General features: G+C 45.4%; 2 protein-coding genes across 4 annotated transcripts; one reads left to right on the top strand and one right to left on the bottom strand.

Annotated features, from left to right (window-relative positions):
• Positions 1 to 3,213: 3,213 nt before the first annotated feature.
• On the top strand, positions 3,214 to 9,884 carry CELA2A (chymotrypsin like elastase 2A). The gene is made up of 8 exons (XM_042478122.1): positions 3,214 to 3,259; positions 3,462 to 3,550; positions 4,308 to 4,405; positions 5,590 to 5,718; positions 6,199 to 6,335; positions 7,183 to 7,328; positions 8,785 to 8,937; positions 9,791 to 9,884. Exons 1-8 carry the CDS (start codon positions 3,217 to 3,219, stop codon positions 9,806 to 9,808), a joined length of 813 nt encoding a protein of 270 aa, XP_042334056.1. The 5' UTR covers positions 3,214 to 3,216; the 3' UTR covers positions 9,809 to 9,884.
• Positions 9,885 to 10,216: 332 nt separating this feature from the next.
• On the bottom strand, positions 10,217 to 18,395 carry CASP9 (caspase 9). Of its 3 annotated transcripts, none has more exons than XM_042478118.1 (10): positions 18,225 to 18,395; positions 17,379 to 17,583; positions 16,607 to 16,696; positions 16,165 to 16,202; positions 15,041 to 15,217; positions 14,487 to 14,576; positions 13,024 to 13,171; positions 12,302 to 12,484; positions 11,642 to 11,751; positions 10,217 to 10,873 (listed from the first exon to the last, which is right to left on the bottom strand). In XM_042478118.1, exons 1-10 carry the CDS (start codon positions 18,354 to 18,356, stop codon positions 10,781 to 10,783), a joined length of 1,266 nt encoding a protein of 421 aa, XP_042334052.1. In that variant the 5' UTR covers positions 18,357 to 18,395; the 3' UTR covers positions 10,217 to 10,780. The 3 variants fall into 3 exon arrangements, with proteins under 3 accessions (XP_042334052.1, XP_042334053.1, XP_042334054.1); XM_042478119.1 differs by having other exon boundaries at positions 18,309 to 18,395; XM_042478120.1 differs by lacking the exon at positions 15,041 to 15,217.
• Between the last annotated feature and the right edge of the window lie 6,801 nt (positions 18,396 to 25,196).

The following is a 25,196-nucleotide window of genomic DNA, read 5'->3' as shown; positions in this document are numbered from 1 at the left end:
CGAACCCGCCACTAAAACATCTGACGAGACTAAAAGTTATGTTTATAGCGGGTAGGCAATTTTTTGAGCGGGGGCCGGGTGCTGTCCCTCAGACAACTGGGGGGCCGAAGCCAAAATAATAATTAATAATTTTTTTAAAAAATTAAATATAAAATAACAGGACAAATGTAGGACAAAATTTCAAATGGAAGACACTTTTTAAAATGGGGACCACGTGAAAAATTTGCGATTTTTTTAAATGTTATTGCATGTTTCCGAGGCTCTATAGACAATCACCCCCCAAAGGCCAGGCAGCAATCGGCGGCAGGACCGGGCTGGGGCCGGTCCCAAGGCCTCACCGGGCCGCATCGGCCCCGCGGGCCTGCAGGTTGCCTACCGTTTTATAGTGACGCAATGGAAGTAATACCGAAATCTATCCAACGCAAGAGTTTTACAAACTAAGTCCATATAGTTTCCCCAAGTCCTTATAAACCACTGCTGCAAAAAAACCAGTTTGCTGGCAAAGGAAGACGGCGAAAACATTGCACCGATGGTAAATAAATGCTTTTTGGATCTTTGTGCTAAAGGTTTTGAACTTATCCACATGTCCTAACTAGTTGCAACCAGGCCGTACTGGTTTGCAGAAACGCCACGTATGAGTAGCAAGACAATTACCTATGAGGAGAGACTCAGGGAGCTGGGGAGTTTACCTGGAAAAAGAAGATTAGAGATGATATTAGCCCTGTTTAAATACTGAAAGATGTCAATTGAGGCGGGAGCAAGCTTTTTCTTGCTGCTCCAGAGACTAAGACCTGGAGCAATGGATTGCAGCAGGAAAAGAGATTCCAGCTCCATTGAGGAACTTCCTGAGGAAGGCTGTTCGACGTGAAACACACTCCTTCCTCGGAGTGTAGACCTCCACCTGGAGGTCTTCAAACGGAGGCTGGATAGCCATCTGTCGGGATGCTTTGATTGGATTTCTGCGTGGAGAATGGGGTGGACTGGATGCCTTGCGGTCTCTCCAACTCTACGATTCTGTGATTCTATGAACCTCAGAATAAACTCTTCCGAACATGCACATAGCCCAAAAGCCCACAAAACACATGATGCAGCCACATGAAACCTTCTCATCACAAACATCAAATCAACATCCGCAAAACGACGTGAAAAAATTTGCTGATTTTTTAAAAAAATGTTAATATAAATGCATGTTTCCGAGGCTTCTATAGACAATCACCGCCCAAAGGCCTAGGCAGCAATCGGTGGCAGGACCGGGCTGGGGCCGGTCCCAAGGCCTCACCGGGCTGCATCCGGCCCGCGGGCCGCAGGTTGCCTACCCGTTTTATAGTGACGCCATGGAAGTAATACCGAAATCTATCCAACGCAAGAGTTTATCAAACTAAGTCCATATATTTTCCCCAAGTCCTTATAACCACTGCTGCAAAAAAAACCAGGTTGCTGCAAAAGGAAGACGGCGGAAAACATTGCGCCGATGGTAAATAAATGCTCTTTTTGGATCTTTGTGCTAAAGGTTTTGAACTCTATATCCACATGTCCTATACCTAGTTGCAACCAGGCAGTGTACTGGTTGCAGAAAAGTCACGTATGAGTAGCAAGACAATTACCTATGAGGAGAGACTCAGAGAGCTGGGGATGTTTAGCCTGGAAAAAAGAAGATTAAGAGGTGATATGATAGCCCTGTTTAAATACTTGAAAGAATGTCATATTGAGGAGGGAGCAAGCTTGTTTTCTGCTGCTCTAGAGACTAAGACCTGGAGCAATGGATGCAAGCTGCAGGAAAAGAGATTCCAGCTCAACATTAGGAGGAACTTCCTCCTGAGAGTAAGGGCTGTTCGACAGTGGAACACACTCCTTCCTCGGAGTGTAGACCTCCTTCCTTGGAGGTCTTCAAACGGAGGCTGGATAGCCATCTGTCGGGGATGCTTTGATTTGGATTTCCTGCGTGGCAGAATGGGGTTGGACTGGATGGCCCTTGTGGTCTCTTCCAACTCTACGATTCTGTGATTCTATGAAACCTCAAGAATAAACTCTTCCAGAACATGGCCACATAGCCCAAAAAGCCCACAAAACACTATGGATGCCAGCCATGAAAGCCTTCAACATCACGATAGCCAGTGTGCTTTAAGTATACACAATGTTTTGAATGCACATCTCCTGTATCCCTGTATTATAACGCATTGGCTACCATCAGATCGCCTCTCCTGGGAAAGCCTTACCAATGTGGGATGTCGAAGTTGCTCTGTGGCTGTAGCTTGGGCATCCGGGTCGCATGCAGAAAGTTTTCTGTAATTCATCCAACTGAGGGGTGTAGTCTGACGCAAAGGGATCTGCCATTCGATGCTCAGCCTGGATAAGAGGAAGCATTTTGAGAAAGCAACATGGAGAGCCAAGGAGGTCCTTCAGTTGCGTGGGCAAACCAAATATGATTCTTCTCATCAACACAGGAGTGGGTTTTTCGGGCTATATGGCCATGTTCTAGTAGAGTTTATTCCTGACGTTTCACCAGCATCTGTGGATGGCATCTTCAGAGAATGCTTCAGCATTATATATACCCCACTCTCTTCCATGCCAACACTCTCTGAAGATGCCAGCCACAGATATTAGCGAAACGTCAGGAATAAACTCTCCTAGAACATGGCCACAGAGCCTGAAAAACCCACAAAAAAACCATAGAGGTTGGATAGTCCTCCCTTGGGATAGCTTCAGGTGTAAACGGCTATGTAGCCAAGGGTTAGAATAGACAGCCCTTGGAATCCCTTCCAGCTCTAAGGTTGTGCCATAAGCGTTGCGTATAGTTGTTGTACTCATTCCTCCAAGTTACTCCACTCTCACTCCAGATGTAGGGTTCCCAAGAGACTTGATAGGTCCTTGGAGGATCTTTCCTTCTTGCTATCGGCTCTTCCAAGGTCTTCTTTTTCCACCGATAGGAGAGTTGACTTTCCACCGTGGCAGGTCTTTTTTATTATTTGAACTCCACTGATGAGTTAAAGTGAGAAAAACGGCATCTGCTTTGTGCACAATGGAAGGTTTGAACCTTCAGGAGACACCAAAACAGAAATATCTCAACATTTTCCCTTGGCAGGAGACCAGGGCCTGGGTTGAACCTTTCCATCCCTGGCCCTGGCATCTCAGGTTGGACCGGCAGCTGATAAACTCTCCCAAAATATAAGGGCTTTGGATAACCGAGCCTGACTTTTCTCCGAAAGACAGAAAGCCATGATTGGAGCCCTCTTTGCTGTGCTGGCGCTGGCCTCCGCAGGTAAGGCTTGAAAACTATCATGGCACGTTTCTTCAGAGGGGTTTGCATTGCCATCTATGAATTGGTGCAAACTGCTAGAGATAGCCAGCGAAGGGACACTCGGTTGTGCCAAAGAGTGGGTTTGCCATAATATTAAGAAATAATCTATGTTCCCTTCAGGGATGTGAGTTTTCTCCGGTGAACTTCTTTTCTTTCCTTGCAGCCTTTGGTTGCGGAGTGCCAACCTACCAGCCCAATCTTTCCAGAGTTGTCGGAGGGAATGATGCCCGGCAAAACAGCTGGCCCTGGCAGGTAACAAAAAGAAAGAGAATGGCAACTCCTGGCACAAAGTTGTCAGTCACATGAAGAGTGCTTTCTCTTTGCTGGATTTTAACTTCAGGTCAATGGATTCTGGGTTGTGCAACATGCTGCAATCTGCTGCACAATGCCTCTTCACAAGAGGATTCTGACACAGCCTTATCCGAGGTCCATTTTTATGCAACGCACAATAGATGTGCAACTCCACGATTCATCCTCTCCAACATTCATTGTATGTTGCAATGAATAGAAAGTTACCCTCTGTCACATCCCAGCTGTGCAATGTCTCTTCGCTAACAGGTTCTGACACAGCCCAGTCTGACATCCATTTTTACTCAACGCACAATACATGTGCAACTCTATATAGCCAATATTCTTTGTATTCACAGTGAATAGAAAGTTACCCTCTGTCACATCCCAGCTGCACAATGTCCCTTCACAAGAGGAGTATATTCAGTTCAAGATTGTAGATGTGGAAGCATGCATTGGGTACCAATGCACATTGTGCATCAGTGTGCAATGAACATTCGGTTGGCCAAAACCATAGGTGTCTACCAAGGAGGTGTTATGCAACCATCACGTATCTCCATAGATGTGGAAGTACACTCTGCCTCATCCATGGATCTCAGCCCAGTTATTTCTGCAGACTATATTGAGAATTATTCTCAGGAGCCATCTCTTTTAGGGGTTGCGATCGAAGGATACTCACAAGGCATCCATGCTTTAGTGGTGACTTTTCTGTCTTTCGCAGGCATCCCTTCAATATTCTTCCAGTGGGACGTGGCGCCACACTTGCGGAGGGACCCTCATCGCCGACAACTGGGTCATGACAGCTGCACACTGCATCAGGTACCTCAAGCCAGGGTCCTTCTTGGCAAATTCATTGTGCAACCATTGGGCAAGGGACCAGACCAGATGGTCTAGGTCTAACCTTATTATTCTACTTTGAAGTGTGGCTTTGGGGTGGTATGTGGCATCCAAAGATGGAATGGCCTGTTGGAGAAGATCCGACACATTACCAATCTTGATGGCTTTAAAAGGGCTATCAAGATGGATCTCTTCCGACAGGCCTTCCCAGAATAATAATGCTCTCTGATACCCACTCACTGATCCTCCCAAGATGCCCGTCTTCTGGTTTCTGATGGTTTTAATGATTTATCCTGTATTTATTATTGTTGGTGGGAATGATTATATTATTGTTGAAGGGAGGAAGGGGATAGTGAGATTATTTTGATACTGTATCAATTTTATGAATGTTATTGTTATTGTAAACTGCCTCAATCTTAAAGGAGAGGTGGGCTTATTATTATTATTATTATTATTATTATTATTATTACTGAGACTTCTGGAAGAAGTGATTCACCTTTCCTTTGGCCAGAATGATGACACTTTATTGGGACCTGAAGGGTCAAAGACCATTATTATTATTATTATTATTATTATTATTATTATTATTATGGTCCTCATAAAGTGCTGTCATTCTGGCTAAAGGAATGGTGAATCACTTCTTCCAGAAGTCTCCAGAAGTACTGTCTGACACTATATATAGATATAGATATAGATACATACATACATACACACACACACACACATACACACACACACACACACCTCTTCAGGCACAGTTCTGTTGGTGTCTTACGCATGTGAACATCCGTCCAAAAAAGCTGCTGGACAGAACAGTCTGACACACCGAACAACTTCCTTCTGTTGCAGTTTGTGGACTTGCGCATGGGATGCCATTGCACAAGGCAGCATATCCACATCACTATGGAATCCTGGGATTTGTAGTTCATTGTGCAGCAGAGCGCTGTGAAAGAAGGCAAAATAGCTCGCAAAGTGACAGATCCCAGGAGTCCCATCCCACGGAGCCATGGATGTCAAAGAGTGTCAGACTGCATTATTTCCGCACTCTTAAATGCAACGCGTTAAATGTTGCGGGGTTTTTGTCGGATGAGTTATATAAGGCTGGGGATGCTGAGGTTGAATTACTCATCCAGTTCTTCTTCTCTCCATCCTTGGTCTTTCTCCAGTTCATCTCGGACCTATCGCGTCTACCTTGGGAAATACAACCTCAGCGCCACCGAGACGGGATCGGTCGCCATTTCTCCCGAAACGATCATCGTCCACCCAAAGTGGGACTCCGGCAGTGTTTCCAAGGGGTAACTTCATCCTTTTTCCCTTACGATACAAAACTACCAGGATTGTGGGATTTCTAACCAACTCAGAAAAAGGGTGCTGTACTTCAAGCCTTTACTAGAATTGCATCTACTGCATTTCATTCAGTGCATGATCATATTCCCAAATCAGCCTTCTGTATCCATGGATTCTTGATCCACGGATTCAACCATCCATGGCTTGAAAATATTAAAAATATGCATTCCAAAAAGCAAAAAGCAAAGCTTGATTTTGCAATTTTAATGTCAAGGGAACCATTTTAATATCCTGTTGTATTTCATGGGACTGGAGCATCCATGGATGTCGGTATCCACAGGTGTCCTGGAACCAAACCAAGGTTTTGCTATATACACACCCATCAGGTCTTTCCTTCCCTTTTTGCCCCATCTTGTGATGTAAACCATTTTGATCGTGTGGAAAAGCGGTATATAAATAAACAGTTATTATTATTATTATCAAAACAGGAACGATATTGCACTCATCAAACTGGCCAAAGCGGTTACCCTAAGTGATAAGATCCAGCCGGCTTGCCTCCCAAAAGCCAACTCCATCTTGGCCAACAATGTGGCTTGCTATGTCACCGGATGGGGACGCCTGATCAGTAAGTGTTTCCTTATGGCTTCGGTCCCTCAAAAGCAGTCAAAAGAGGCACATGGTTGCACTCTTTGTCATCTTCATATAGATCCTACATCATACGTCTTTCCTAGCAAGATTCCTTTAAGGCACATTTGCCATTGCTTTCCTTTTAGGTCAAGAGAGCCTGACCAATGTCCCAGGATCAATTGATGCATTTCCAGTGTCGGTCAATCCTTGTCCAACACTCAACCCATTACATGAATGGACAAACACCGTTCGAAACACTTAAAAATAACTTAAAACAAGACCAAGAACCCATTGCAGAAGTTGGAAACTGGTTAAAACACTCCAAAATCATTTGGGGCCAAACGAGGACCTAACAGCTTCTGCAAACAGTTATGTTTTGGCACCTAAATAAAACCCAACTTCAAGTGGAAATGCACCTGAGGAAGTAGACTTGAGCCTAGGAAAGCTCATGCTTCCAACCTCTTTCTTTCAGTGAGTCTCAAAGGGGCTACAAGATCTCTCTACATATTATTTATTTATTTATTGCTAATTATTATTGCATCTAAATGCATCCGAGGAAGTAGACTTAAACCTAGGAAGGCCATGCTGCCAACTTCTTCCTTTCAGTTAGTCTCAAAGGGGCTACAAGATCTCTCTACTTATTATTGTTATTATTGCATCTAAATGCATCTGAGGAAGTAGACTTCAGGCTAGGAAAGCTCATGTCAACGTCTTTCAGTGCATGCCACAAGATATCTCCACATACTGATCCTATATCTCTGAAGTCCAAGTGTGACGTTTGCAACCTTGGTCTCTCCATGTTCCTCTGCTTGCCGGCTAACTCTCTCGCTCTCGGGTCCTTCCAGCCAACGGCCCCTTGCCAGAGATCCTGCAACAAGGCCAGCTCTTGGTGGTGGACCACGCCACATGTTCCCAACCCAGTTGGTGGGGCAGCACCGTCAAAACCAACATGGTCTGCGCAGGCGGCGACGGCATCATCTCCAGCTGCAACGTGAGTATTGGAGCTGGGTATGTTTAGCCTGGAGAAGAGAAGGTTATGAGGTGATATGATAGCCCTGTTTAAATATTTGAAAGGATGCCATATTGAGGAGGGAACAAGCTTGTTTTCTGCTGCTCCAGAGAACAGGACCCAGAACAATGAATGCAAGCTGCAGGAGAAGAGATTCCACCACAACATTAGGAGAAACTTCCTAACAGAAAGGGCTGTTCGACAGTGGAACAAACTCCCTCAAAGTGTAGTGGAGTCTCCTTCCTTGGAGGTCTTTAAGCAGAGGCTGGATGGTCAACTGTCGGGGATGCTTTGATTTGGATTTCCTGCATGGCAGAAGGGGGTTGGACTGGATGGCCCTTGCGGTCTCTTCCAATTCTATGATTCTATGATTCTATGGATGGGGAAACACCTGAGAAGAGGAAGCCCAGGTTTGCACTTGCTCCGGAAATGCAACAATTAGCATATGTATTGCGGCACCCATCACCGCAAGATTTAGGGGATGGGTGTGAGAATTGTTTTAAGAGCAGATTCGATACCGCCAAGGTGGGGACTGTAAGCATCAACTGATCCTGGGAAAGTCACACTCTCTTGGCCTAAGAGGAAACCATTGGGCTTTGGGTGAGAACATGGTCCTTCTTTCGGTGACCGCAACCTTCCCCCATAACTCAGTGGTATGAAAAACTCAGAGGTTTCTCATACTTGTTGTAGATGTGTGTCTTCAGGATGGATGGTAGCCCAACCATCGACCTACCAATGGGGGTGTCTTGACAAGATACCTCCAGAAACATTTGTCGGCTGAGAGAGTGTGACTTGCCCAAGGGCTCCTAGAGTGCTTCTGCGGTTGAACAGCGACTCAAACCTTGGTCTAACCCAACACTCAAAACTACAAAACCATGCTGGCTCTTTCACCTTAATGCAAAATGTTAAATAATAACCATCAACTACGATTACTATTGTTATAGTTTACAGGGTTTTTTGTGGGTTTTTCGGGTGGCCATGTTCTAGAAGAGTTTCTTCCTGACGTGTCGCCAGCATCTGGGGCTTCAGAAGCATTCTCCGAAGATGCCAGCCACAGATGCTGGTGAAACATCAGGAAGAAACTCTTCTAGAACATGGCCACATAGTCTGAAAAACCCACAAAAAACTATGGATGCCAGCCATGAAAGCCTTCAACTTCAAATTATAGTTTCTTTGTAATAATACATACATACATTGATCTCTCTCTTTCGAATTCTTCTGCCTTTCCTCTTAACATGGTGTCCCTTGATGTCATTATAGTTGGGATTTCTCTGGTTTTTGCAAATTCCTGACATTTCACGACAGCGTTCCCTCCCTTCTCTGGACGCGATCTCGACTCTGGATCCTCCTGGTCAATTTTAACATCCTCTTTAGAGCTTCGGTGCCCAAATTTGGATGCAAACTAATTCTCTTTTTGGGTGCTGGGATGGTTTTACAGGGTGATTCCGGAGGCCCCCTCAATTGCCAAACCTCCGGCGGACAGTGGGAGGTCCATGGCGTGGTCAGCTTTGGCTCTGCGCTCGGCTGCAACTACTACCGCAAGCCGTCGGTTTTCACTCGGGTCTCGGTTTTCAACGACTGGATTGAACAGGTGAGGAGGGCCTTAAAAGACCGAGAAAGGGCTTAAAGACAGGATGGCAGGAGCATGGGATATTTCTTTTCTGGACTACAGCTCCCAGCATTCCCCAGTCCGTTGTAATCCAAAGAAACAATTCCAAAGAAATCTCCTGCTGTCCAAGGCGCTGAGCTCTAGACTGAAAAATGACCAAAGCACCTTCAAACAGATGCTGCTGGAGCACTTTTTACACCTCTCTAGGAATTTCTAGGTCCTCCAGCACAACTCTATGGTCAACATCTGCCAGACCTTAAACAGAATCGTTTATCACATTAGCAAGATTTTGTGGAGAAACTGGAGTTAATCTAAATTTAAACCAAAGAAAACCTGGAAATGCCCAAAGTTTATCACACAGCGTCACAGTTAATGGGAAATAACGCAAAGTTAATCCAAACGCAAAGCAGAGAAAACTGCCAGCTTTGTACTTTCGGAACAATCCGAAAGCAAAAAAGCTGCCATTTTTCTCTGCTTTGCGTTTGGTTTAACTTCGCATCATTTCACTTGGGCAGTCCCTAGTGTGATGAACCAACCAAATTTACAAGTTTGGTTTAAATTCAAATGTACTTTAAATCGCGTTTAGTCCCACTTTCCCATGGGATCTCCCCTAGTGCGATAAAGCCCATAGATTTGTGCAGGAGGACCTCCAAATGCCCAGGTCCTCCAATGCAATGTCTGGTGAAAGTTGGCCATAAAGTCCTGCTGGAGGACCCTAGAAATTCCTAGAAAGAACATATTAATCATACCCGCAAATAACCAAATCAAATTCAAAGTCACAAAGATGAAATCCTCATTTTCCTTCCCTCTTTCTTTCCCTTTGCATTCTCTGCAGGTGATGGCAACACATTGAAGTATGGGATGGTATCATGAAGTATGGGATCCAGAAACATCACCCAACAAATAAAACCCTGCAATAAATATGGCAATAAAAACAAAATAATCAAACATCTCCAGCTCCCATGATTGTATTTATGGATTTGGCCTGCTTCTGGCTTGTATCTGTACCGCTCTGGTCCCATTTTGGACCCCAAAAGACTCTTAGGACAGACACCTCTTCGTGCCCTTTGCAGGATTTATTTCTTCTCCTGCTAGCGTAGGGTAACAACTCTGACATCCCCCCCAAGTGTTGTTAGACTGCAAATCCCAGCATCCCTCACCATGATACTGTGATGCTAAGGCTACTGGGATTTGCAATCCAACACCACTCTTGCATTAGGTACAAAACTTCAACAAATAACCAGGTTTCATAGAAATATAAGGAAAGACTGGAAATTTAATCAAAAAACATATCAATTAATTCAAAAATATGAAAAATGCATTGTTTTCTGGTCCCAGAAAAGCAATTTCTGTTGGGTTTCTTCCACCAGTTTTAGAGTCAATAGTTTCCCTTAGACCGTACTGATAGTAGAAAAACCCAAAATCACGCAAAGCAAGCTCACAAAGCTATGTTTGGGGGATTTTTTGAGAGAGTTCCTTAAAATGGAAAGGGAGAAAGGGAAAACATTCAACCTGATTCAAGTTGGTTCTAACTGAGCCGAGTCAGGAAGGTCCCAAGAATGGGAAATGTATGGGAAATGTATCCCAGCAAGATCCTTTCGGGAAACTCCAAATTCAGGAAGCAGATCCTTCAGGTCTCTCCGAATAAAAGGAAAGAGATGGGGTTTTTGTCACGGTAAAATAAGTCTCTGCTCCATCCGTAAGACTTTTGCTCAACTAGAGGAGTATCCATCTTAATCTCGTAGCGCTACGCCATTTCAAACAGGACGACTTTTGGGACCACTTCTAGGAGGAGGTCCAGATCTTCTACTTTGTAGAGGGTCCTTCATTTGACCATGAAGAAGAATCGCTTCCGGAGGAAGTTGAAACAGCCGGGCATTTGCTTGAAGGTCCCTTTCGCCGAAACGGCATCCGCCACCTGAGTGAATGGATCACAGAATCATAGAGTTGGGAAGCATTGCATGGATCATAGAGTCATGCTCTCTGCTCAGTGTAGGAGAGACGCATCATGTGCAGTAGATGTTCTCACATGCAAACAGTCACACATATAGGGGGCCATGTACGGCCGACAAGCCACATGTACCTCCTAGGCCACATGTGGCACCAGGGTAACACCAACAGTCCCATGTCCCATCCACACCCCACAAATTTGGGGAGTTGTCTCAAAGTCTCAAGCCACTCTTCTAGCCTTCGCATCCTACTCTGGCCTCATTTTAAGACCTCTGGGGCTCAGTTTTTCCCCTCAAGGTTGGAAGTATAAATAATATGTGAGCAACTGGTTTTGGATGCAGAACTATAAGAAGGCTTGTCAGAAGCCACAAGACAAAGACAGGCATGTGTCTGAATGTCTGACAGAGGGATGTATGCCATCTTATGATTGCTGTGTGCCTCCAAGTCATTACCGACTTAAGGTGACCCTAAGGCGAATCTATCACAGAGCTTTCTCGGCAAGATTTGCTCAGAGGAGGTTTGCCATTGCCGTCCCCTGAGGCTGAGAGTGTGTGACTTGACCAAGGTCCCTCAATGGGTTTTATGGCTGAGCTGGGAATCGAACCCTAGTCTCCGGAGTTGTAGTCCAACTCTCAAACCGCTACTCCAAGGAGGAGAGTCCATCACTTTCCGAGGAAGTGTGTCAGCGAGCCAAGATCTGAACCCAAAACTCCTGGGTCCAAGAGGCAGAACATACCCTCAGTAGCATATCAAGCAAATCTTCAGAACTGGCGTACTGCTCCAAGACCTGGTCCAAGGTTTCAACGTACCAGGAGCCAGTCAGTTTATCCCTCCAGGATACAAACCCTAATAAAAACAAACACACCCCACACATAATAATAATGATAATAATAATAAAAACACCAGTAAGAAGTCATCCAAGGCTATGCGAAACCTGCAAAACTGACAAAATGTAGCAGCAGGTACAAAATTCAACATTCCTAAGAACATCTGTTTACTTTCACTCACACACACACACACGCATATATATATTTTCAAAAGCAGGTTTCTAGCCCTTAAGGCTGTAAAGGTGATGCTCAAGAACCCATCACACTCGGTACAATCTGTTTTCAGGATGCCAAACCATTAATAAATGTAACGTTTTCATTGAATACGTTGGAAACTTTTAAACAAGATTGGAATAGTATTAGAAAACCACCCGCCTCTAATGTGAAGGAATACATGGAAGTACTTACCAAGTGAGAAAAAATTTGTTAAATTTTGTCTGTCTCTCTGTGTGTGTGTATGTGTGTGTGTGTGTGTATAAAGTCTCATGACCTCAACCTCTAAAGCCATGGTTCCACTACAGCATCACCTGCAAGAACTATTACGGCCATCAGATAAAGCTTCTGCTCACCTGGAAATGTTGAGTAGGACACCAAGATATCGCTGGGGGTAGGCAAGCTTGCAATGGCATCCAGTTCGTCGGAGTTGCCCATCTGCACTTGGAAAGGGGTTGCGTCCGATTCAACCGTCCGCCCGGACATCTGGCCGCCAGGAGAAGCATCAAAATCCACTTGAAACCCTCGGTCTTTTTCCTCTAGAACGGGAAGCACACATTTGAGGGAGCTGGGGATGTTGAGCTTGAAGAGAAGGCTCAGAGTTGACATGAGAGCCATGAAGAAGATAGAGCCAACTTGTTTTCTGCTGCTCCAGGAAATAGAAGTGAACCAATGGCTCCAAATTGCAAGAGATTCCACCTAAACATTAAGCTGCCTTGGATAGCGGTGGAGTCTCCTCCTTTGGAGGTTTTTAAACAGAGGCTGGAGGTGGCAGACTCTCCTTCTTTGGAGGCTGAATGAACAGAAGATGGATGGCCATCTTTCAGGAACGCTTCCGTTGTGGATTTCTGCAGGGCAGGGGTTTGTGGCCCCTTCCAACTCTCTATGCATTAAATCTCTAACTGGTTCTGAGCATTGATTTCTCACATGCGCTGAAATCCAGCTTTCGCTTGTTTTAGGCCAACTAAGCTTCCTCATCTTCTCCATTCCTCTGCTTCCAAACTGTAGAAGCCAGCTCTTTCTATATCCTACAAAACAACATACTTGCAAAGGCTATCCCTCCGAAAGGCACACTAACCTCCACCACAAGCCTGGATGAAGAAGATCTTGGGCTTCCCCCTCAGGCTGGGGCTGTTGCTCCCATTGAAGTAGCTGACAATCTTCTCCACTGCAAGACGACGGCCGTCTGTGCCATAAATTCCACCCGGGAACTGAATGTGGCTGGTCTACAAATGAAAAAGACAGGAATCAGTGCTTGGTATACCTTGGCCAATGTAAGGTAGTGGTTTGAGCATTGGATTATGACTCCGGAGACCAAAGTTCAAATCTATGGGTGACCTTGGGTAAGACCTCTCAGCCTAAGGAAAGCAAGGGTAACCCCCCTCTGAGCAAATCTTGCAAATAAAGCCCCATGAAAGGGTTTGCCATAGGGTGGCCTTAAGTCAGGAACAACTTGAAGGCACACAACAACAAGCCCTTTGCAGGGCACCTCTCTGTATCTGGTTGATCTGATGGTCATCCACCATTCCTGAATGAGTCAGGAGGTGCACTGCACACATTTGGGGCAATTCCTTCGCCCCAATTTTTGAGGGGACATTAAGAGCCAGCTTGGTGGAGTGGTTCGAGTGTTGAACTATGACTCTGGACACCAGGGTTCAAAATTATGCAAACCTAATGGATGACCTTAGCAAAGTCATACTCTCTCAGCCTCAGAGGAAGGAAAGGGCAACCTCCCTCTGAACAAAACTTGCCAAGAAAACCCTTGATAGGTTTGCTTTAGGGTCTCCCTAAGGTGGAAAAAGACTTAAAGGCATACAACAACAATACGTCCAGAGAAGCCAAAATGGTGGAAGTTCTAAAAACAAGCAAGCCCTATGAGGAGCAGCTTAGGGAGCTGGGTATGTTTAGCATGGAGAAGAGATGGTTAAGGGGTGACATTATAGCCATGTTTAAATATTTGAAGGGATATCATATTCAGGATGGAGCAAGCTTGTTTCCTGCTGCTCCAGAGACTGGGATACGGAGCAATGGATTCAAGCTCCAGGAGAAGGGAGTCCACCTAAATGTTAGCAAGAACTTCCTGATGAAGAGTGGAACATGCTGTATAGACCTGTGCCTCTGAGAACACTACCTAAGGCCATGGTTCCTGCATGTATTTTGGATTTCAGCTCCCAGAATTCTTGATTGTTAGCCAAATTGACTAAGGCTTCTGGGAACTGAAGTCCAAAACACTTAGAGGACCAAAGATTGGGAAACTGTGACCTAAGGGATACTGGAAAGCTTGAGTTCAGACACAGGGTGCCTTGTAGGGACAGCATTTATTCAAAGGTGCTGGAGGGATTAGACAAATAAAGTATTGCACAGAAACAACAAGGATATGTAGAAGGTCCCCACACGGATGTCACAGTGGTGGGACATGTGGAGGTCCTCACATTGGGGTCAAAGATGGGGCTTAGAAGAAGACATCACAGCTCTACCAATATGAAGGCCCCCATCTGCCACAACCACACAGCGCATGCGTGGAACACCGGCCTCACTTACCTGACAGCCATGAGAAAGGATGACCACAAGGCAGCAGTCGAGGGAGCCGTGATCCCTCCTCGCCAGGCTCTGCAACTCGGAAGCAATTTCCTAGAGACAATTTCCAAGGGCCAGATGTTAAAAACGACAAGGACAGAGCAGCTTCGATTAATGCAGATACCCACAGCCCCTTCTGCTCCCCTTTAGCTGCCCCATATCACTGAGGCACTCTGAAAGAGAAGGCCAAAACTGAAGACTGGGAGAATAGAGAGACGCCCTATTATGGCGAGAATAAATTACCATTGGGGTTCCCCTTCCAACTTTAAAACCCCTTGGTTTTGTCAAAGAAATCTTCTCTCCAGTTGCAGGGCGACCAGATATCATCCTTTGTTACACTTCAACCTTCTGTCCAGAAGGCATTCCAAGACATCCTCTGCTTCGGGCATGACTAAGAAGCATGGGTTTGCATTTCTATGAGAGTTTGGGGCTTTGGTTTGGTCACGTCTTTATGGTGAGGACATCCCTGTCATCCTGTCCCAATTGTTGAATACGTTTGGGTTGCTGTGGATGCTCACGTGTGCCTTAAGATCTTGGCGGGTCAGAACCTCAAAGCACAAGGACTTGAACCTTCTCTCCAGCCGCTCGCAGTCGACGTCAGAGCCGAGGCGGAGGCCGAGGTGAGTGGCGCCACTGAAATTCACATTATTGATAATGAGGCAGTAGCCACAGGGACGGCTTTTCAGGACGTAAGCCTAAAACAGTGACAAAGGAGGAGAATTAAACCCCCGTTTGCCTGCAGAACAAGAGTCCTTGCTCTGGTCCTAAACCCTGGCATCTTCTACTCCAAAGTATTCCTTCAAACTGTCTGGGAGGGCACATCTACACTGTAGAAATAATGCAGTTTGGCACTGCTTTATCTGCTCCGTCTTATGGAAGCTTGGGACTTTGTAGTCTGGCGAGGCACCAATACTCTTTGACAGGAAAGACTAAAGACTAAACTACAAATCCCAGCATTCCATAGGATGGATCTTGACAGGCCACATATGGCCTGTGAGATGCTTAGTTCTAAATAGGGGAATAAGGGGATTATGTACATTTTAAGTATGTATGTGTTTTGCATTTTATGGTGTACTTTTGGGAGAGGCAGGATATAATTAAAAATTATTATTATTATTATTATTATTATTATTATTATTATTATCTGTCAGCTGGACTGAAGTTGTGATGAGAAGAGAGGAAAGAGCATCACATTTTTATTACTGTTGTTGGGTTCAAACAGAAAATAATGAGGTCGGTAACAACATAAAGTCTACTAATGTCCAGAAGCACACTCCCAACACTGTTATTTGGCCACTGGTCTATCTCACATCCCACTATGCAGCCCCCTGACATACTGCAGAGTCATAGAGTTATGATCCCACTTTAACTGCCATGGCTGCCGTTACGCACTTTTCAAACCATTTCTTATGGCAACCCCATCGTGGGGTTTCCTTGGCACGATTTGCTCAGAGGAGGTTTGTTTGTGTCCCTGGTCTCCCAGAGTGTAAGTCCGACACCCAAACCGCTACTTTACATGGCTCTCAACCTCCCTAAACTGAGGATCCCAGGATTCTATAGGATGCCGCCATAGCAGCCAAAGTGGGATCATAGTGGAACAGTTGTGTAGTGTGACACGGCCCCAGAAAATAAGAAAACTAACTGTTTCTGAGTTTCTCCTGGGTCTCTCTTCTACAGAGCCTAGAAAACAAGACAAAATGTAAAATCAGTACAAGTAAATATATATGTGTGTATGTATCTAGTTACGTATATATATATATGTGTGTGTATCTAATTACATATATATGTGTGTGTGTATGTATATCTGTATATATTTGTGTGTGTGTGTGTGTGTGTGTGTGTGTATAGACACATACACATTAAAGGCCTTTCTGCATAGCCACCAAATGCTTGCTAAAATAAAAAGCTATTCATCTGCTGACAGAAGAACAGGGAAGGGTCAGCCTAAAAACCCAAGCAAGTTCATAAAACCCTTTAAAATCCAAACAAGCTCATATGGGGATATACAGTCTTCCAGATAGCCTGGATCCAAGCCTAAATAAATGCTGGACTACAACTCCCATTATTCCCAGATTTCTTCTTACCCTGAGCAGCTGAAACGTCGTGTGTTGGTTCTTGGTGTCTTTGGTTCATCGCTTGGATGGGAAAAGGCAAAGATTCAGAAGTCGGATCCCCTGGAAAAACAGCAAATCCAGAATCTCCGAATTAGGTTTTGGAATGGTATTTCAAGAGGCGTGAGGATTAGTACAAAACACTCTTGCGTGGACTACATTCTGGGAGTCGCAATCCAGAAAAGTAACTTTTCTCAGCACTGCTTCTTCTTCCCCTTAATGACAATAAGGAGGATTTGTCAGGGTCCGAGATAATAGAATCATAGGCTCATAGAGTTGGAAGAGACCACAAGAAGGTCCATCCAGTCCAACCCCATTCTGCCATGCAGGAACTCTCCATCAAAGCATCCCCATTGACAGACAGTTAGTTAGTTAGATTCAGACCAGTCAATTAAAAGTAGAATAGGAGTTAGTGATGCTGGGAGCATTAGCCAGGGTTAGAGACAGGCCGGTCAGTTATGAATATGGGTTAGAGATGTGTAGAAAGCAAGTTGGGGTCAACGGCAGATTGGTTAGACTCAGGTTTGTCAGGGTCAGAGACAGAGATTAGTTAGATTCAGGTCAGTCAGGAATATGGGTTAGAGGTGTCAGGAACATTAAGCTTCATTTTGGGTGGCAATGATTTAAAGACTTCTGTTTCTTTTTCTTTGGGGCATTTTGGAAGTCTGTGTGTTCCTTGTCTTACAGAATCCTAACGGAAGAAAGATCAGGGAAGGAAGGAGCCGGAAAGCAATAAGATACACACCTTGCCCCGAGTGCGAAGGGACTTGGATGGGTTTTATATCAGCCGGGGGCCCTTGTGACGCACAGCATCCCTCCGCCAAGAAAGCCGCCAGGCTGCTCTGACCCGTCTCTTGGAGGCACCCAATGAACAAAGGCAAGGCCTGCTTCCCCCGGCTCTCCAGGTCGATGACCAGCTGCCGCGCTTGGTCCCTCCGCGTCCCAGACGCCTGGAAGAGAAACCAAAATGGCGCCTTAGGAAAGATCACATGGCTTTGACTATGGCACCAAACAAGGCTACAAGGCTTCATCCTCCGTCTGGTTCTTCGTATGAAAGCCATGAGCAGCCCATGAGGAAGAAGGCTTTGCGCTTCCGGAAGGAAGGCGTTTGTATCACGGTTCTTTGTGACACGGCAGCAGAGTTTGGCAGCAAAATGCGGCTACATTGATAGCCTTACTTGCCTGAGTACAGTATATCTGTGAGTGTGTGTGCACACACATATACATACATACAGGATTTTAGGAGATCTATCTATCTATCTATCTAGGATTTATGGAAGATATATACATACATATATACATAGGGTTTATGTGTGCATGTGTATAGGGTTTATAGGATATATACATAGATAGGATTTATATATATATATATATATATATATATATATATGCATTATATGATATATGGGAGACATACATATTTATATGTACCTGTATATAGGATTTACATATATTCATAGAATATATATATACATACACACACACATATGTCAGTTATGTGAAAAAAAAAAAAAAAAAAAAAAAAAAAATATATATATAGGGTTTCTTTCCCTCCTCCTCCTCCTCCTCCCTGGGATGCCTAGCCCAAGACCTGGATCTCCTGGATCATGTCCCGGGTGAAGACTCCCTTCCGAAGGAGGGGCTCCCAGAGGGGCTCCACCCGCAGCTCCCGCACCAGCCTCAGCCTAGACCTCCGCAGCACCAGCCTCTGAGCCTCTTCCATGGCTGCTCTGGAGCCACAGACACGCCGCTTCCGGGAGGGGAAGCCACGCCCCCTGGGCTCCGCCTCCTCCTGATGACGACACAGGCTATATATGGTCATTGGAATGGGGATGGACCTTAGCTGCGCCTCCTTTTGCTCACGCATGCGCAGTGGCCGCTCCTCCGCCTCCTCCTTGTCCCGGCCGGAAGTGAGCGGCGGCTGCTCCGTCTCTATGGTGACGGCGGCCGGAAGTGGGGTCCAGGGGGGCGAGAGAGATTGAGAGCAGGCCGAGGGTGGGCCCATTTTACCTCAGGACACAAAAGCCCAAGTCAGTCCTAAGCGCTGGAGAGGGAGAGGCGATGATCCCTCCGTTTCACCTCCGGAGGAAAGAAACCGGAGAAGCCACTCCTGAGCTCCGGAGAGCGGCCTCGCCGTGTCCTCGGGCCCGTTTCCTTTGGGAAAGGAGTTTTATGTTCGTTTTACCTCAGGACTAAAGACAAAAGTCACTCCTGAGCCCCGGATTCTGCTTAACTTTCACGTCTGAGAGAAGAAGGAGAAAGCATTTCTCCTCAGGGGAAGGGTTTAAAACATCCCCAGCACAATGTCTGTGAAGAAGAGGAACAACGTCTGGCTCTAGAAAACAGGCTCAAGGAAACAATGAAAAGCATTTTCTAAGCAGTGGCTGTTTAAAAAAAGTCATTCGGAAGCGCTGAAGGCGCGTCTCCTGATCGCATCCCCGCAAAAGGGTCCTTTTATTCATTCATAGTCTAATTTGTGGATGTTGATTTTTTCCCACCGTTTCGGTCCAAAGATAGGCACCCAAGGGGGCTAACGAACACATTAAAACAACAAACAACTAACAATTGTGAGCACATTAATAGAATCATCCATCATATAAAGTTGCTGTAGGTTATATTGTATTTTTATTATTTATGATTTATTAGTAGTATTATTAGGTTTTAGGCGTTATGTAGGTTATTAGCGTTAGTATATTTTAGTTTAGGGAGTATTGTTAGTTAGTATGTAGTTTTAGGGGTTTAGGTGCAGGGTAGGTTTATTTTAGTTATATGATATATTGTATTATATTTGCATATTTATGTATATTGTTATATTTCAATATGTATATGGTATATTTATTATATTATATAGGCATTATGTAGTTTGATTTATTTGAAAAGGTATTATATTATTTAGATGTATATATTAGTAGCTAGTATATATTGTACTATCTTGTATTTTTATATTTATTTATTTTATTTTTCTTTATTTAATTATTATATTATATTTTATATTGTATTATATTTATAATTATTATATATTTTTATTTATTTTTATATTATTTATTTTTCTATTTATTATTTATAATATTATATTATTCGTTATACAATTTATTTATTTATATTGTTATTATTATTTATATATTTATTTATATATATTTATTTATATTGTATTTTATTTTTTATATTTATTTATTTGTATTATTTATTATTATATTATATTGTATTATATTATTATATATATTTATATATATTATATTTATATATACTAAATCGAAAACATAAAAAGAACTACCCATACAAAATTAAGCGTACAAGTTAAAGATTTACAGAGTCCTTCCTCGCAGGCAGGCTGAACCTTTGGGTCTCCTTTCTTGCCTGGCCAGCATTAAAGAGCCCTTTGCAAGCGATCAATCGGTGGAGCAGCTCCCAGGAACACACGGACAGGTTCCCGGTTCAAATTCCTCCCAGAGGCGGGGCTACAGACGGGCAAAAAGGGTGTACTCATGACGTCATGAAGGTAGAGCCTTCAGACGGGCTTTCCCTGAATGCCGTCATGAACACGCCCCCTGCACGCCTCAAGCGGAGAAGCGCGCTTTAAAAAGGTGCTGCCTTTTTCCGCTTCTTTTGATTTGCGGCGTACCTGCGCATGTCCGTCTGTAAGCTGCTGCACCGATACGTCAGAATTGCTACGCCGCAAAAATTTAAGTTGCCGGGTTTTAAAAGCTCCGTTGTCAGCTGCGTCGCATAATGAGTCGGGTTCCCAGGACATGCGTGGTTTGCAGTCAAGCTTAAATTGCAACGTCCGCTGCCATGGAGCTGTGGAAGCTGCGCACAGCTGCGGCGCATTTTAAGCCTCGTAACCCTAACCCTAGAGCCAGTGGTGCGCATGCGTTGCTAGAACGCGGGAAGTTGTAAACTTTGCCGGCGGATTGTTTGGTTATAGAAAGTGAAAGAGGAAAGTTTGGGATTTAACGTGACCCCCTACACACATTCCTGCGCCATTCTCACCTGGGAACGGGCCACAGTTCGGCTGCTCCTGGCACAGCGTGTGTGGCGGCTCCCCTTTGACCACCAGGCAGGCTGGCCAGCCATCCACCAGCACCCCGAAAAGAAAAAAAGGCCGGGGGACGTCTTGGTCTCATACTGAGACGGCTGACCATTATAGCTATATGGTCCCAGAAACTGGAGTAACTGCAGGAACAAACTGGAGCAGTCCTACCTGAATGCTGACACATATCGAGAAGGGGAGAAGCCCATGAGAGCTGCCTGCACCGGGATCACACCAGAATGCTACGCCGCTACTTTAAGTTGCCCATTTAAAAGCTCCGTCGCATAGTGAGTTGGGGTCTTGGAACATGCGCAATTGCAGTCAGGCTTTAATTGCAACGTCCGCTGCCATGCAGCTGTTGGAAGCCTGAGACACAGCTGCGGCGCATTTTAAAGCCTCGTAACCCTAACCTAACCCTAGAGCAACATGTACGCATGCGCGCTTGGAAAGTTTGGACTTTTAAAGGCACCCCTACACCCCATTCCTCTGCCATTTTCACCTCCTAACAATAAAAAAACGCTATTAAAACTGTCACTATTGACCTATGTACAAGGGAGGTGAGGGGAGAAGGCAGGGGGGACAAGCGGTGGCAGCGGAGGACAGCTGTGGATGCGCCTTGCAGAGATCAGCAGGGAGCGTGGGGACCAAAGGAGAGGAGGCATCTATGATGCTGCTGAACACGCAAAGTGCAAGCGGACCAAGGGCCACACACCAGCTGATCACCAGCTGGCAGGAGACCACCTTTGTTTTTGGGGCAGAGCAGGTGGGAGAAGTTTAAAGGGGCTTGGGCGCTTTAAATGCGCACATAGGCTTTCTGCCGCTGCTTAGCGCTGCAGCTGGCGCAGCTTCGCATCCGCCAGCCGGCCAAAGAAAAAAAAAAGCCGCCGTTCGGGCCGCCCGTGAGGAAGCTGCCTCTCTTTTTTGCAGCGTTCCTCGAGGCGGCCGTATGGAAGCTCCGGGTCCGAAACGGACCCAGGTTGAGGCGTCTTCACTGCCCCCCGTGTGGAAGCTCCAAACACCTGAAGCACGCCCCCGGGGGGCCGTCTGGAGGCTCCGCATTCAGCTAAATACACCTCCAAGACGTCTCCCCTGCCCGTCTGTAGCCCGCCAGAGATAAAGCCAAAATGTAGGACACGGCCAGGGAAAGAGGCCCTCTGGTCACCGGGCTATCCATAGAATCATAGAATCCTAGGCAGCTTACAGTTTGAAAAAGGGGAGTCTCTATCACAGACTCAGTCCGTACAAAATGGGCTGGCACCCTCTTCATACGGCACCGCCATTTTGATGTAGTGGGACGCTCTGCGTCCGCACGTGGCGCACCGGAAGTGACGCCGCGAGTGTGCCCTTTGGCACTCGCGGCGCCTCTTCCGGAGACCTGAGAAGGGCGCGATTTTGCGCTCCTTCTCTGCAGCGTCCGGGAGCCACGCTGTTTAAAGGCTGCGTGTTCCTGAGCGCTGCAAGCGGAGGCAGAGCCAGACCGCTGCTTCTCGGGGTCTGTAACGCGCCCCCGATTGGAAGAGAACCCAAGAACCCTGGAAACCTTCTAGCTCTCCGAGTCAAAGTGAGCTTGAACCAGGCAGCAGAACCCAGGGAGGCCAAACATGTCCAGACAGACCAATACTGTTCTTGAATTAAACATTAAAATCCTTCTACTGGCAGCCGGTTAGTTAGTAGAAGTGTTGGTGATTACCATCAAAGCCCTCAAGGATTGGGTCTTGGTTACCCCTACAATCTGACCTGTGCTCAGCTCCTCCGAGGGGACATCTGTTTTAACTATTCTGGAATAAGTTGACAGCTGCATCCAGAAAACCTTTTGTAGCTGTCCTGGACTGTGGAATGACAGCCGTGAGGATGCTATCTGAACAGTATTGAAGACCTCTCACTTCCAGTAGGCCTACCCAGTCTTTTAAACAACATTGGGCCCTGCATATTGGTGGGGCACAGTTCCAGACACACACCTCTGTGAATCGCGGAAACATAAATGTTTTAGCGCCAATGGATCCCATGCTCTGCCATAGGCCATCCACATATGCTCCAATCCAGGGTGGTTTGTCCACTGAGATAAAAGCCGACTGCATGGAGTTAAATGGGTATATTTTTAACCTTATGTCTGGATGACTTCAGTGCGTCACAGTCACCTTAATCTATGTTTTGGCGTTTTAACCTATGTGTCCATTATCATATTATATATATATAATTATACACACACACACATACAACACACACACACACACATATATATATACACACACACATACACACAAAGTGTGGAGCAGCCAAAAATGTAATGCTGCATGTATTGCTTGCACACACATCTTTGTGTGTCTGTGTATATTATATTATTACACACACACACACACACTTATAATATTACATTACCACACAACTGTGGAGCAGCTGAAAGTTTAATGCTGCATGTATATGCTTGCACAGACATCTTTGTGTGTGTGTGTAGTATAATTATACACACACACCACACACACCACACACAATACCTTATATATATACATACACAAACTGTGGAGCAGCTGAAAGTGTAATGCTGCATGTATATGCTTGCACACACATCTTTTGTGTGTGTGTGTGTATATACACACCCACACACACACACACACATCATATATATATTGCTAAACAACCAAAACTGTGGAGCACAGAGAAGTGTAATTGCTTGCATGTATCATGCTGCACACACATCTTTGTGTGTGTGTGTGTATAATACAACACACACCACACACACACACATATATAATACATACACACAACTGGTGGAGCAGCTGAAAGTGTAATGCTGCAATGTATATGCTTGCACAGACATCTTGTGTTGTGTGGTGTATATATATATATAGTATACACCACACACACCACACACAACACACACATATATTACATACACAAACTGTGGAGGCAGCTGAAAGTGTAATGCTGCATGTAGATAGCTTGCACACACATCTTTGTGTGGTGTGTGTGTAGATATACACCACCCACACACACACACACACATATATTATATATATTACATACACAAACTGTGGAGCAGCTGAAAGGATATGCTGCATGTTATGCTTGCACAGACCTCTTTGTGTGTTTGTGTGTGATATATAATACACACACACACACACATTTCCCCCCTCCGGACACAAAAAAGGTTCTGCTTTATCTCGTTCAGTGGAAAGAACGCTCCCAGCCCCAGTCGGTTGTGCTAAAGGGGAAAGGGCCACCGGAAGGAGAAGGGGGAAATTTCAGCGCAGCATCATGCGAGATTTGTAACCGGTGGTCTTCAGGGAAGAACCAGCGGACTGGATGTACACACAGCCAAAGCAGCAGGGTTCCGCACTTGCCATCAATGGCCATCCAGACGATCCCCTAATTTGCCGAACTCGGAAAACGGAGAAAGCCGGCTGCCTTCAGTTCGGAACCCAGCCGTGAATACGATTGGCCAAAGCGTATTCACGTTATTCGCATTGGTCAATGCGTATTCAGAGCTCACAGGTGTGGACCTCCAATGCTATATAACGCGAATACAGCATTGGCCAATGCGAACTGACACTCAAAAAGCCCTGTGTGGTAAGGTCCAGAGAGGGCTGTCTATGGGCCTGAATGCACAAACAGGCAAAATGTCACACTCCTAGATTAAAAAAAGGTTGAATTTGGAGGCTGACCAGATGCTTCCCTTGGTCAGGGTAAAAGCAGTTTTCACTCCATTGACTCAGGAGTGTGAGAAAAGAGGGAAGATTTCATACCTTGGCGTAAGAGCTGATAAAACGCGCGGTAAAACATTTAGGAGAGCGCATGCGTCCGAAAGCCTGACACACTTCTTAAACATCCGGGAATCCTCCGCTCGCCTCCCAGCTCCCTAAATCGTTCGGGGAGCAGCCATTCCCATTGACAAAAACTTTGCCTTTATGGAAATGGCTGCTCCCCAAACAAATTCATTGTAATCTCCGTATGTACTTTGACGTTCTGATATTTGCATTTTACCACTTGATATGGTCAGTTGACTAATCAATAACTTGTGGTATTGTTGATATAGACATAAACACCAAACCATTCAAGGACGCTGGAGGCGAGCGGACGTTTCTCTGCCATTTAGGAAGTGCACCAGGTTTTCAGAACACATGCGCCTCCTAAACGTAACGCGGTCAAGCGCCCGGTATGAAAATCTTCGGAGAAGAGGGAAGAATCTTGCTTTTCCCATCGTCTCAGCACAAAGCAAACTGCTGCTTACCTTGGTTGTGTGTACGTTGTGTGCCTTCACAATCATTTCCAACTTATGGTGACCCTAGCATGGCATTTGGAGGCTTGCCATTGCCTTGCCCCCGGGCTGAGAGAGTGCGGACTTGCTTGCGTGGGTTTCGTGTCTGAGCTGAACTCGAACCCTGGTCTCCATAGTCCCACACTCAAACCCAACACCGCCTTCATCATTATAATTTTGTCCTCTTGAACACCATTTGAGGTTTCTTGGCCACGTCTGTGCAAACATCGAAGGGTACTACTAAGTCATTGCCTGTCTCCTCAATTAGGAACTGGTGG

The sequence above is a fragment of the Sceloporus undulatus genome, chromosome 7 (genome assembly GCF_019175285.1).
Source record: "Sceloporus undulatus isolate JIND9_A2432 ecotype Alabama chromosome 7, SceUnd_v1.1, whole genome shotgun sequence".
Classification (NCBI taxonomy): Eukaryota; Metazoa; Chordata; class Lepidosauria; order Squamata; family Phrynosomatidae; genus Sceloporus; species Sceloporus undulatus.
The sequence above is the reverse complement of the archived record's forward strand: the minus strand, read 5'-3'. Positions and strand labels throughout refer to the sequence as shown.

Bases quoted from the DNA above. Each gene is read 5' to 3' on its own strand.
- CELA2A (XM_042478122.1), top strand. From the start codon at position 3,217: ATGATTGGAGCCCTCTTTGCTGTGCTGGCGCTGGCCTCCGCAG. The intron at 6,336-7,182 runs GTAAGTGTTTCC...GGGTCCTTCCAG, and splicing joins CGGATGGGGACGCCTGATCA to CCAACGGCCCCTTGCCAGAG. The intron at 7,329-8,784 runs GTGAGTATTGGA...ATGGTTTTACAG, and splicing joins GCATCATCTCCAGCTGCAAC to GGTGATTCCGGAGGCCCCCT.
- CASP9 (XM_042478118.1), bottom strand. From the start codon at position 18,356: ATGGAAGAGGCTCAGAGGCTGGTGCTGCGGAGGTCTAGGCTGAGGCTG. The intron at 16,203-16,606 runs GTAAGAAGAAAT...CTTGTTTTCTAG, and splicing joins CGACGTTTCAGCTGCTCAGG to GCTCTGTAGAAGAGAGACCC. The intron at 11,752-12,301 runs GTGAGCAGAAGC...TGTTTTTATTAG, and splicing joins GTCCTACTCAACATTTCCAG to GGTTTGTATCCTGGAGGGAT.